The sequence below is a fragment of the Nuphar pumila genome, chromosome 7, assembly GCF_984573655.1.
Source record: "Nuphar pumila chromosome 7, dmNupPumi1.hap1.1, whole genome shotgun sequence".
Taxonomy (NCBI): Eukaryota; Viridiplantae; Streptophyta; class Magnoliopsida; order Nymphaeales; family Nymphaeaceae; genus Nuphar; species Nuphar pumila.
Window position 1 is genome coordinate 31,138,662 of NC_143255.1, and position 12,848 is coordinate 31,151,509.

General features: G+C 40.7%; 1 protein-coding gene and 1 long non-coding RNA gene across 2 annotated transcripts; one reads left to right on the forward strand and one right to left on the reverse strand.

Annotated features, from left to right (window-relative positions):
• Positions 1 to 117: 117 nt before the first annotated feature.
• LOC149831759 (3-oxo-5-alpha-steroid 4-dehydrogenase family protein) lies at positions 118 to 3,706 on the reverse strand. Its single transcript, XM_090014107.1, has 2 exons — positions 3,362 to 3,706; positions 118 to 766 (listed from the first exon to the last, which is right to left on the reverse strand). Exons 1-2 carry the CDS (start codon positions 3,674 to 3,676, stop codon positions 287 to 289), a joined length of 795 nt encoding a protein of 264 aa, XP_089870233.1. The 5' UTR covers positions 3,677 to 3,706; the 3' UTR covers positions 118 to 286.
• An 859-nt stretch (positions 3,707 to 4,565) lies between these two features.
• On the forward strand, positions 4,566 to 6,105 carry LOC149831760 (uncharacterized). The gene is made up of 2 exons (XR_016433053.1): positions 4,566 to 5,580; positions 5,725 to 6,105. It is a non-coding gene; the product is annotated as an uncharacterized LOC149831760 (long non-coding RNA).
• The last annotated feature ends 6,743 nt before the right edge of the window (positions 6,106 to 12,848 follow it).

Below are 12,848 nucleotides of genomic sequence, written 5' to 3' on the forward strand. Positions count from 1 at the left end.
CAAAAATAGAAATTTGATTGGCGGTGCTGGCTCTTCTTGGTGTGGTGGCTGGTGTGCAAAGAGCGGAACAGTAGAACCTTCACCGGCTCTTCTCAAGCACTAACATAATGCCATTCATTGAGGTTTACAACCACAGCCATGTTTGCAGTATATTATTTGATGGTTCAATTATTTTTTTCTCTAAAAAGTTGGAAATTTACACATTCACCGAAAAAACTCGGTTGCCATAGTATATCAATTACATTTATATATCCTGAAAAGGACTATATATAGCCTTGACATTCTTTTAGAAAACATAGGGAATAAGTGCCTTGATTTCTGAAGGAAAATCTTCAAACTTTGAGATATACCATCGCCTCGTGGCATAGCTTCTCCCCATGAGATACATGGTGGAACCCAATGTAAAAGAGAAGGCATAGAGCGTATGTGAAATGCATGAAATGCCTACAAACCCTATGATTTCAAAAAGATAATGTGGGCAAACCACCAAACCAAAGAGTCCTCCCTGAGGGACTCTGTACCCACCTTGATCTTGTGCACCATCCTTCCTTAGCCTTGCAAGAAGGTAATGGTGGTAAAAGTTACCTGCAATGCCCACAAGGAAAAGAATGACACCAACAAATTTCAAGTCCAATTGTGGGTCAGGCAGGCCTTGTGTGAAGCTTTGGGAGTAAACCATGGTCACAGTTGAGATGAGATAGCTAAGGCTGATGACAATGGCTGTGTCCAACGTCGTGGCTCCACTGTAGACATGGATGAACAACACCTGGAAACAAATTTTGAGTGCAGTTGGCTTCAAATGAAAGCACTTGAGTACACAATACAAAAGTAGAGCCCCTTATAGGTTTTTATATGGACATATATTTTCATGGCCAAGTGTTACATCATAAATTCATAATGAGTAGAGAAAGCCATTTTTCATATTTTTTTCAGTTTATCTTATAGATCTAACCTTACAGATGGTGATTTACAGAGTTTGTTTAGCAGAGAAAACAGGTTTTGGATCATGCGATTATGACATGAAAGCAGGTTTCAATGGCATATAATGTTTGAAGATTTTTTACTCGAAAAAACTTGTTTTATGTGGGTGAAAATACAGCCCAAGGTGTGATCCCTAGCAACAGACCATGATGAACACGAGTGAGGATGGATTGAGCCATTACAGCATGATTTCCATCTACTCTTTGGATGCTGTAGGTGTGACTGAATTAGCTCATCGGACCTACTTTACTAGGTTCAAGCCTTTATACTATCAGGTTGTTATTAGGGCTGAAAACGAGCCGAGCTTAAAGTGTACAAGCTTAATTGGCTTATTCTTGTAGTGAGTCAAGCCAAGTTCAAACTCATAACGAGTCGAGTTAAATGTGATGAATTCGAGCTGGTTTTTTTATAGAAAAAAATACATTGTTTTAGACCTGCAAGAAATAGGATTTGTGAAAATACATATACGTGATATTTCTTACTGCCTAACGAGCTTATGTGAATCAAGCTGCCGAGTACCCGACCCATTGACGAGTCTATTTTACGAGTTTGAAGGTGCTCTTTACGAATCAAACATGAGCTGATCAGCCATGAGCGGCTCGGCTTGGTTCTCAGCCCTAATTGGTATCACATCTAGTTGGGGTAAGACGTACCCGACCCGTTGACAGACTTAGCTTCATCCACTGTGGGGTCTGCTTCATTTCAGGCGCGTTGCTTTTTTGTGTACAAGAAGGACAAGAGTCCAACTCATTCACCCCACAAAGGTTCAAATCAGATTAGAGACTGGAACTTCTTGTAAGACCCATGTCTGATTCATATCTAAAACAGAACCTGCTTTGCTGAAAATTGGATAAGATCAAGCTAAGAATGACTTATTTGCATTTCTTTGTTTTTAATTTTGATTGTTCGAGAAAATATGGTTTAAACATTCAAGACAGATGTTGAAGGAGTATGGAGCTTGATTTTTACTTTGATATAAATCTCTAACTTTATCCAAAATAGGTTTAAAATCTATGCTTCTTGTATTTAAAGAGGGCAATTTGTTTTTGTTTTTTTTTTTAATTATGTTAATCTGGAACTTAGTGCGGCTACAGCCTAGGCAACTCTTGCTGAATCGCATGAAATCCTTTGTGATTGATTTCTTGGTTTTCTTTTTTGTTTGTTTTTTTCTTCTGTACTGTCTTGAGTAGTTTCCTAAGAGGTGTCACATTGACCATGTTTCACTGTCTTCAATGTAAAACTCTTGGGTAGGGGTGGCAATTTCTGACACGACCCTACAACCCGCCTCTTAGGCGGGTTCGGGTTGGGCTTAAGCCAACCCGTTTAATAAACGGGTCGACCCGCGTAACCCGTTTATTAAACAGGTCGGGTTCGGGTTGGGGGTATGCCAACCCGGCTGACCCGTTTAATAAACGGGTTAGGCGGGTGGGTCAACCCGCCAACCCGTCTGTCCGACCCGCCAACCTGCATACCTGCCAACCCGATCCGTCAACCCGCCAACCCGACCCGCCAACCTGACCCGCCAACCTGAAAACCCGTTTACCCGACTCAACCCATTTATTAAATGGGTTGGCGGGTCGTGTCGGGTTACCCGTTTATTAAACGGGTCAGGTTCGGGTTGAGGTATGTTGACACGCCAACCCGCCAACCCGACCCGATTGCCACCCCTACTCTTGGGCATGCTTCCTCTCCACTCACCTAAAAAGTCTTGCCATCACTTCAACCTTATGAAAAAGAACACGCACCCTTGGTTTGAACTCGTGACATCCTTCAGCTTTTGAAGCCAATTCACCTAGCTAGGTGTGTGGAGCTCTAGTGGGCAGATATATTTCTCTGATCTAACCCTGTAACTTTTTCCAAAAATAGCAGTCCTAAAAAAAAGTAATGGTCATAAGTAGGGTGTGTCGATGGGCCTGGTTTAGACCCTAGTATAGTTTGTGAAATTTTATACCAGACCTGGCCCCGACTCAAGTTTCCGATTAAGACTCATAATTTTTCAATGTAAAATGATAAAAAATATAGTTTTACCGAGATTGGTTCATGTAGTTTTTATCTGGGTATATATTTTCTTATAGTGGACCAGATTAAACCTGGGTCTGAACCTGATATGATATATCGGAAAATCTGGTCCAATCCGATCCCACCTAAGTCGGAACCGAACCCGACCCGCTAACACCCATAGTGATAAGGTGTCGCAACCATCCATTCGGGGAGAAAGGATCAGGTCAGGGGTACTCTTGACCGTAATTCATATGATGCGGTTCATGCATGAACAAACAGGCAATGGGCTTTCAAAATTTTTGTTGAAACCCACAGAAAAAAGTCTGATGCCATCTTTACACAAAGATTAAAAGGCCGATGGAGGAGGAGGAGAGGTTACCTCAAGGATCCTCTTAAGAAAATGAACGGTGAGGGCAGAACTCAGCAGCAGCGACCGGAAGTCATCACCGGCGAATGCGAAAGAGGCTGCGGCAGCGATGAAGGCCGGCGAGTAGAAGAGCAGCATCCCTCTCCTGCTGGAGATCTTGACACCAGAAGAGCTGCCACCGGCGTTCCAAAACTTGGAGTACTTTATGTGCACGCCTCTCACCTCTGAGAGGCCAGCGTTTGCCGATGATACCAGGGTGACGAAGGGCATCACCGCAAGGAAAACAGACGGTGGAGGAGGAAACATACACTTCAGAAAGACGGACATCTCTCTCTCTATCTCATAAGTTGGGCTGCTTTTGTGAAGCTTGTTTTTATAACCACCATACACGATTCTTTGACATTTCTTTTGTGAAACTTGCTTTTATAACCACCATAAGTTTGCAGGATGTACGTCTCCCCCTTACACCTTCACTGAGCGCCACGTGGGAGACCCAGGAACACGCGCTGTTGGGGGAACATAGCCCGCATAAATTTGGCTGCCACGTGTTTTACACTTTTTGCAGTTAACGGCGTAACTCCGTTATCATTTTCAAAAGTTGACAACAGTAAAAAATAAAAAATTCCACGAACCCTCAAAAAGGAGGCGTTTTTTGGGGCTCTCTCTCTTCTGGGTTTCGAAGTGAGAAAAATACCGCAGCCGATCGTCGCCATTGCTGCAGATTTGAAGTACCTCTCTCTCTCTCTCTCTCTCTCTCTGTTGGCCCACCTTTCTTTCTGGATTTTGCCTGTTGTGAAGTTCTAAATCGTTTCTCCTCTCGCTCACGCAAATCTTCCTGGGTCGTGACACACAAGCAACAATCCAGACCCCATTTTCGGGGATCATCATTGGTGTGTAACAGAGTTGAAAAAAATAAGATTTGTTTTTTCACATTATGTTTCAGAGGGATTTTGTTAGTTATAAATGATTGTTGAAATCTTCCTCCATACAATGAGAATACTTATTGTAATTGCTTCGATTGGAGAAATGCAATTTAGGGTATTGAAGAATGCGCTGTGACAGCCCCGTTTCTTTTTTACCAACGAGTCTTCGTATGAATGAAATCATGGAGGCGCCCTTACCACGAATAGGGTCTCTTTTTCTTTCACTCACTTCGTCTTCTTGTTCCCATCTTCCCTTCTCCTTCACCAACCAGCTTGAGACTCCCGAAAGGTTGAATTTCGCTGGTACTTGATTGCTCCTTGCTACTGCCCTAAATTAAGGGAGAACTAAACTAGGACAAGGGAGAAATAGCCACTCTCAAGGGTTCTGATAGGAGTCCCTCGGGATCCAATCACAATGTGGTGAAAATTAGGGATATGTTGCTTAAGATGTTTTTTTCTTGAATTTTGCAGGTTTCGACTTTTCAATACCTTCTGGAGCTTTCTTTATTCCTAGAGCAGTATTATGGATATGTTTACATATTTTCTACATATTAAGAGTGAAAGGTGGATGTTTATTTGTTCTTGATGTATATGTGCTATCAATGCTGCTTTTACTGTTTGATTTTCTCAAGCCACCAGCAGTATTGTGTGAACCATTGTACTGCCATCTGGTTTGCCCTTGCTCCTTCTCAGCACTCAAATTGTTTCATGAATTTTGGAATGTTATTGTACTGCCATCTGCTTTTACTGTTTGATTTTCTCTTGGAAAATTATTCTAGGCCTTGCTCCTTCTTAGCACTCAAATAGTTTCATGAATTTTCGACTTTATGTGCATGGGTATATGCATATGTTTATATGCATGTGCAGCTGGTGTGTATATGTGTGTATGCGCCTGTGAGTGATAGAAGCCTGGTAATGGCACCACCAGGAAGTGCTAGCTTTCACATAGGTATTGGACCCTTGAGATACCATGTTTAAAAGTATTAAAGACATATTTGATGGATGTCATAGACATCATGTTTGACCTTATAGCCTTGGAAGACTATTGAATGTCACTAATTGTTTTGCTTTCACCTCCAGCCTTTTAGTTAACAAGTGTTATTACATCTCTGCAATCATATGAAGCTCCATTATAGCAGTTATGTTGAACAAGTTAGCCATGCATGATTTCTCTCTTCTATCAGTTTCTGAAACTCCTAACAAAAAGAAGCTTGGATTGTATATCTTGGCTGAGCTGAAAAATGGACAAAAGATCACCCACAGAAACGTTATGTGCTTCTTGGAACAAATCTAGCGCTTGATCAGATGGTGTGTCCATTTCTACTGTTATTGTTTTTCAATTCTTTGGTTCTGCCAGCAATTCATTAACATTTTTTGTTTATTATTTTCCCTTTGGTTTGCTGTTGAAGATGAGATATAGACATCAGTTGAAACTGAGTTGCTTTCTTGCAGGGAACAGGATTATTGCGTAAACAGAATTATTAAGAGCGATTTGATCGTTTAATGGATCGTGCAACTAGAATATTTAATACACTCTTAGCAAGAGCTTCCAAGACTCCTAGAAATTACATTCTTGATCAACCATTCAGATTCCGGTGGTTATATTTCCAATTCTTGATGAGCTGACGAACCGTGCAGAAAAACGATTTAAAGAGTTGGGGAAAATTGATTTAAATGTTGAACACCTTCATCTGATCTTTTGTCCATTTTTTTCTTCATTTGCTATATTTGAAATCAAAATGTATATCTTGAGCTTTAGAACGATTTATATTTCAACAGATGTCATAATAAAATGCTGGCTCTGTTGCTATATTTGAAATCAAAATTTTGTGTTTTTAGTCTTTCCAATGCCACCAGTTGAATGTCTTGTGGATTTGCTGTCTCTGTTGCTTTATACGCTATCAAGAAGTAAGCTTTCATTTGAAAACTGTTAAGAGCCCATCTTCTTTAATGGGCAAGCAGGGAGGACTTTAATTTAACATAAAGGGCAAAAAATGTGATTATTTAGATTTGGTACTATTCAAGCAAATGCATCTTCCAACTTTCTAAGCACAATGATACAGCTATAGTTTAACAGTGGCAGCTTCGTCTAGCTTTTCTCATAGACCTACAAATGTTTCAAATTGGGATCCAGAAGGGACAAGATTTACACTATCATCCATCTTTTCCATTAAGGATTAAATAAAATCAGTTACATCCGATCACCCATTAAGGGTAGCCAATCCGGTGGATTATCCTTCCAAAACAAATGATTACATGATCCAAAGTTCCAAACATAAAAAAAGAATGAGTCCCACGGCCAGCAAGGGACCTCTATGGATCACATGCTCAATGTGCAGGGGCATGAGACCAATGAGGAGGCCACAGCAATAGATCAGCCACACCATCTTTTGCAGATGCAATTAGTCGACACAACTTTGAAAAATTAGAAATCAGCTCCACTTTCTGACCTTGCTAGAGCTCGTCAAAAAGATGACAGCAATCAGCTTCAATAGGCTCCCGACTGCTGAGGCCAGAACACCTTCAGAAGTAGAGTGGCTAAGTACCAGAGCACTGTCTTCAGAACCAACATCCCTCCCTCCTACCCATTTATCGACATTGACACTCGAATCGCCGCCATCACTGACTGTAAATCCTTCGAGGCCCTCGTTGACATGGCGCTCAGGACATTCTCGTGGGCACATGTCTAGTGTAAACTATGGAGGAACTTGTGTGCTTGCTTATTTGGATACCTCAAATCAAAAACATGTAGTTCTTAAGAGCTTTGCATTGGATAGACTGAAGAAGATGTTGGGGTTAAAACAGACGTAACGGGTCTTTACACAAGTGTGAATCGATAGAAACAATAAAGCAATGACAGTGAAAGAAATAAAACCAAAACAAACCAATGAAAACAAAACAACACAACGATTTACGTGATTCCCTCTCAACTGAGGTACGTCCACGATGACCAACAGGTCTGCAACATTCACTTTCTTTAAACAAAGATTACAGAGTAGCCAAAAGGCATAAGCCTTACAAACACACAAAGTGTAACGAAAAGAACAAGAAGATATACTTCATTGAGGAACAAAGAACGAATGATCTGAAGAACTAGCTTGACGAAGCTGTCCTGAAAGAAGTGTATCAGCACTTCTTGCTTTTGTTCACTCCACACCCTTTCGGTGCCCTAAAAGAGTTTCTCACTCCTTTTCGCTCTCTTCTGCTTCTCCTCTCTCTCTCTATTTTTTCGCTCTCTTATTCATCCCTTAAATAGAGGACGAGACCCACATTTAATGTGGAAGATTAAATATCTTGCATAACTTACAATGCGCCTGAAGTACATTAGCACAAATCTCTATCCACCTGAAGCCACAAATCGCTATCCAGCGACTACTACAAATCGCTATCCAACGACTACTATAAATCGCTATATAGCGATACCACAAATCGCTATCCAACGAGTATTGCAAATCGCTATCCAGGTTAAAGCACTCTTCGCCAAATCGTTATCGACAAATCATAATCCTCAAACTCTGAACAGTTGAATCATCATTCAGCTGTGAGGACTTCTACAAATCGCTATCAAGCGAATACGAAAATCATCCTCGAGAAGATCAGGCATCGTGCTTGGAATTCTGCAGCGATACTGAATGTGCATCGAACCAATGGATCCCACAAAGGAAGAAAATCCAACAATTCTCCCCCTTCCCAACTTATGTGAAAGCTTCTTCCATTCCTGCTAGGAATCGACACTTCTCATGCTTATCCTTGGGCAATGGCTTGGTCAACATATCCGATGTATTGTCATCAGTATGCACTTTCTCCAGTTACAACAATTTTTTATTCAAGACATCTCGAATTCAATGGTATCGAACATCGATATATTTTGATCTTGAATGAAAAGAGAAATTCTTACTCAAGTGAATCACACTCTGGCTATCACAGTGAAGAACATACTCTTCTTGCTTCAAGCCCAACTCTTGCAAGAATTTCTTCACCCACAATAATTCTTTACAGGCTTCTGTAATGGTGACGAACTCAGCTTCTGTAGTGGAGAGAGCTACACGTTTATGTAATTTTGACTGTCATGCATCTGCTCTCCCTACAAAAGTAATCAAATACCCAGAAGTAGACTTTTTACTGTCTACATCACCAGCCATATCAAAATCTGTGAACCCATCAAGAATAGGTTCACCCTTTCCAAAACACAGGCTCAACTTCGAAGTGCCCTGAAGATACCTCAGAATCCATTTTACTGTTGCCCAGTGTTCCTTCCCTAGATTTGACAGAAATTGACTAACAACTCCAACAACATGAGCTATGTCTGGTCGAGTACAGACCATAACATACATCAACGAACCTACTGTCGAAGCATATAGAATTTTCTGCATCTCAATTCCTTCTTCATCATTTGCAGGACATGGACTTGAGCTAAGTTTGAAATGGTCTGCAAGTGGACAATTAACAGACTTTGTTTTGTCCATATTGAACCTCTCAAGAACCTTTCTGATATACTTCTCTTGCGATAACCAGATCAGCCCATGTGATCTGTCACGAACGATTCTCATCCCAAGAATCTGCTTTGCTGAACCTAAATCCTTCATGACAAATGACTCACTCAGCTCCAACTTTAACTTGTTTATCCTGCTGATGTCTTGGCCCACAATCAACATATCATCCATATAAAGGAAGAAAATGGTAAAATTACCATCTGAAAATTTCTTCACAAACATACAATGGTCTGTGGAGGTTCTTGAATATCCATGCTCAGTCATAAAGGAATCAAACTTCTTATACCACTGCCTTGGTGCTTGCTTCAATCCATACAAGTTCTTCTTCAGTTTGCAGACTAGTTGATCTTTACCCTTGTCAATGAAGCCCTAAGGTTGCTCCATATAAATTTATTCTTCTAAGTCACCATGCAGAAATGCAATCTTCATATCAAGTTGCTCAACTTCTAAATTCATGCTTGCAGCTATACCGAGCACAGTTCAGATGGAGGACATCTTTATAACGGGTGAGAAGATTTCATCAAAGTCAACTCCCTTCTTCTGAGTAAAATCTTAAACTACAAGTCATGCCTTGTATCTAGGTTGAGAGTTGATTTTATCAGTCTTCTGCCTGAAGACCCACTTGTTCTTCAACACCTTCTTCCCTTTAGGTGTTTTTACCAGATCAAAGGTGTGATTCTCATGCAATGAATTCATTTCCTCTTCCATTGCCTTAAGTCACTCAGTTTGGTTTTCGTCCTCTAAAACTTCTTCAAAAGTTTCTGGCTCACCTTGATCTGTAATCATCACATACTCATTCAATGAGTATTTTCTGAATGGTTGTTTCTCTCTGGTAGACCTCCTTATAAAAGTTTGAGGAAGTGACTCTTGGGGTGTTGGCTCCCCCTCAATTTTTGTCTCATCATATCCTTATTCTGCATCATTGTGAGGAGGTAGCATCTCCTCCACGAAATCCTAAACAGTCGACGCGTCAAGGAGATCTAAGTCAACAAGATCACCTTTACTAGACTCTGATGGCTCATACTTACCAATGTCTTCAATGGTCTGATCTTCCAAAAAGTCAACATCTCGACTTCTGACCACCTTCTTATCAACAGGGTCATAGAGTCTGTAGCCAAATTCTTCATGTCCATAGCCAAAGAATATGCATTGTTTGGCTTTTGGATCAAGCTTAGACCTCTCTTCCTTCGGAACATGAACAAAATCTCTGTAGCCGAACACTCTTAAGTGTCCATAGAAAGGTTCTTTCCCTATCCAAACTTTCTCTTGAACATCTCCCTTCAAGGGAATAGAAGGAGACAAGTTGATAAGATCAACTGCTGTCCTCATTGCCTCATCCCAGAAAGATCTTAGCAATTTAGAGTGTGACAGCAGACATCTGACTCTCTCAAGGATGGTGCGATTCATTCTCTTAGCAACCCCATTATGTTGAGGTGTCATCCTCACAGTCCTTTCATGTTTGATGCCATGATTGGTGCAATACTAATCAAATGGATCAATGTATTTGTCATCATTATCCGAGGGAACACACTTTAACTGCCTGCCAATTTCTCTTTCAGTCATGACCTGAAAATACTTGAATACATCTAGAACTTGGTCTTTAGTTCTCAGTGTATAAGCCCAGACTTTTCTAGAGTGATCATCAATGAAAGTCACAAAGTACAATGCACCACCAAGTGTCTTGACCTTCAAAGGTCCACAGACACCAGAGTGTACAAGATCTAGAACATGAGATTTTCTAGATGCAATGCTTCTATGGAAAGAAACTTTGTTTTGTTTACCATGAAAGCAATGAACACAAGGTTCCAAAGATGTATCTGTTGCACCCGCCATGAGCTCTTTCTTAATTAGGACTTGCAGTCCCTTCTCGCTCATATGCTTAAGCTTTCTATGCCATATCTTTGTGGACGAGCCAGACTCCATAGCATTCACAACACTCTTGCAGGTCTTCGCTTGCAAAGTGTAGAGTGAGCATGTCTTAGTTTCTCTTGCTACCACCAAGGAACCCTTGGTTAACTTCCACCTTCCATCACTGAAGGTATTGTTGTAGCCCTCATCATCCAACTTTTCAGCAGAGATCAGATTCAGTCGAATGTCTGGTACATGCCTCACATCTTTTAGTAATAATTTGCAGCCAATGTTTATTTTCAAGCAAATGTCGCCAATGCCAACAATCTTTGACACATCTTCATTTTCCATTCGGACATTCTCGAAATCACCTTGCGAGTAGGAAGTGAAGAAATCAACTCGTGAGGTAACATAAAATGAAGCTCCAGAGTCAATAACCCAATCAGTCTCTTGACCAATCAGATTGATGCTAGTGCCATCACAGATAACCATGCGCTCTCTATCTGTGACTACGACTGTGACACTCTTTTTTTCTTCTAAGCTCTTCTCTTTGCTCTGCTCCTTGAACTTGAGCTTCCTGCACTCATGCTTTATATGCCCCTTCTTTTGGCAATAATAACACTTGACATCTTTCTTTGAGCTCGAGTGTGAGTGGCCTCTAGATTTGCCACGGTAGTGCGAAGCCTTGATCTTACTCCTGCTTCTCTCCTGGTTTTTAATCACAAGTGCCTCAGAGGTAGAAGGACCTGATGACTTTCTTCTAGTCTCTTCATTCAGGAGACTACTGGTAACTTGGCTCATTGTTACCGTTTCATCAAGTCCGAAGTTACTGACTGTGACCACTAAGATTTCTCAACTCTCAGGAAGGGAACTAGGGAACAACAATGCTTGCAACTCATCATCAAAAGTGATTTTCATTGTAGCCAACTGATTTACAATACTTTTGATCTCATTTAAATGCTCTGCAATAGAGCTGCCCTCTTTGTATTTGAGGTTCACAAGCTTTCGAAATAGGAAGGCCTTATTCACTGTCATCTTTTTATCATAAAGACTTTTCAGTTTGGTCCAAAGACCATGCGCCGAAGTTTCTGTAGATACATGATTTAAGACACTATCATCTATCCATTGCCGAATGAAAATGACAACTTTTCAGTTTAGTTTTTTTCATTCATCATCCTTTAGCTCTTCTGGTTTGCTGCTATCACCCTCTATAGGTCCATCCAGATCTTTACAAACCAAAAGGTCTTCCATTTTTGTTTTTCATATCATCCAGTTTATGCTATTCAAACTGATCATGGGATTGACGTTGTTCTCCATGACTCACACAGAAATATATGATGAACTGAGACTAGAAACCAAAGCTTTGATACTAGATATTGGGGTTAAAATGGACGTACCGGGTCTCCCCACAAGTGTGAATCGATGGAAACAATAAAGCAATGACAGTGGAAGAAATAAAACCAAAACAAACCAATAACGAAAATAAAACAACACAATGATTTACGTGGTTCCCTCTCAACTGAGGTACGTCCACGACGACCAATAGGTCAACAACTTCCACTTTCTTCAAACAAAGATTACAGAGTGGCCAAAAGGCATAAGCCTTACAAACACACAAGGTGTAACGAAAAGAATAAGAGGATATACCTCACTGAGGAGCAAAGAACGAATGATCTGAAGAACCAACTTGACGAAGTTGTCCTGAAAGAAGTGTAGCAACACTTCTTGCTTTTGTTCACTCCATACCCTTTCGGTGCCCTAAAAGAGTTTCTCACTAATTTTCGCTCTCTTCTGCTTCTCCTCTCTCTCTCTCTATTTTTTCGCTCTCTCATCCATCCCTTAAATAGAGGATGAGACCTGCATTTAATGTGGAAGACTAAACGTCTTGCACAATTTACAATGCGCCTGAAGCGCATTAGCACAAATCGCTATCCATCTGAAGCCACAAATCGCTATTCATCGACTACTATAAATTGCTATCCAACGACTATTACAAATTGCTATGCAGTGATACCACAAATAACTATCCAACGAGTACTGCAAATCGCTATCCAGGTTAAAGCACTCTTCGCCAAATCGTTATCGACAAATCGTTGATCCTCAAACTCTGAACAACTGAATTGTCATTCAACTGAGAGGACTTATACAAATCGCTATCCAGCGAATACGAAAATCATCCTCAAGAAGATCAGTCGTCGTGCTTGGAATTTTGCAGCGATACTGAATGTGCATCCA

Coding starts and splice junctions, on each gene's coding strand:
- LOC149831759 (XM_090014107.1), bottom strand. CDS start 3,676: ATGTCCGTCTTTCTGAAGTGTATGTTTCCTCCTCCACCGTCTGTTTTC. Junction 767..3,361: donor TTCTTAAGAGGATCCTTGAG/GTAACCTCTCCT, acceptor ATTTGTTTCCAG/GTGTTGTTCATCCATGTCTA.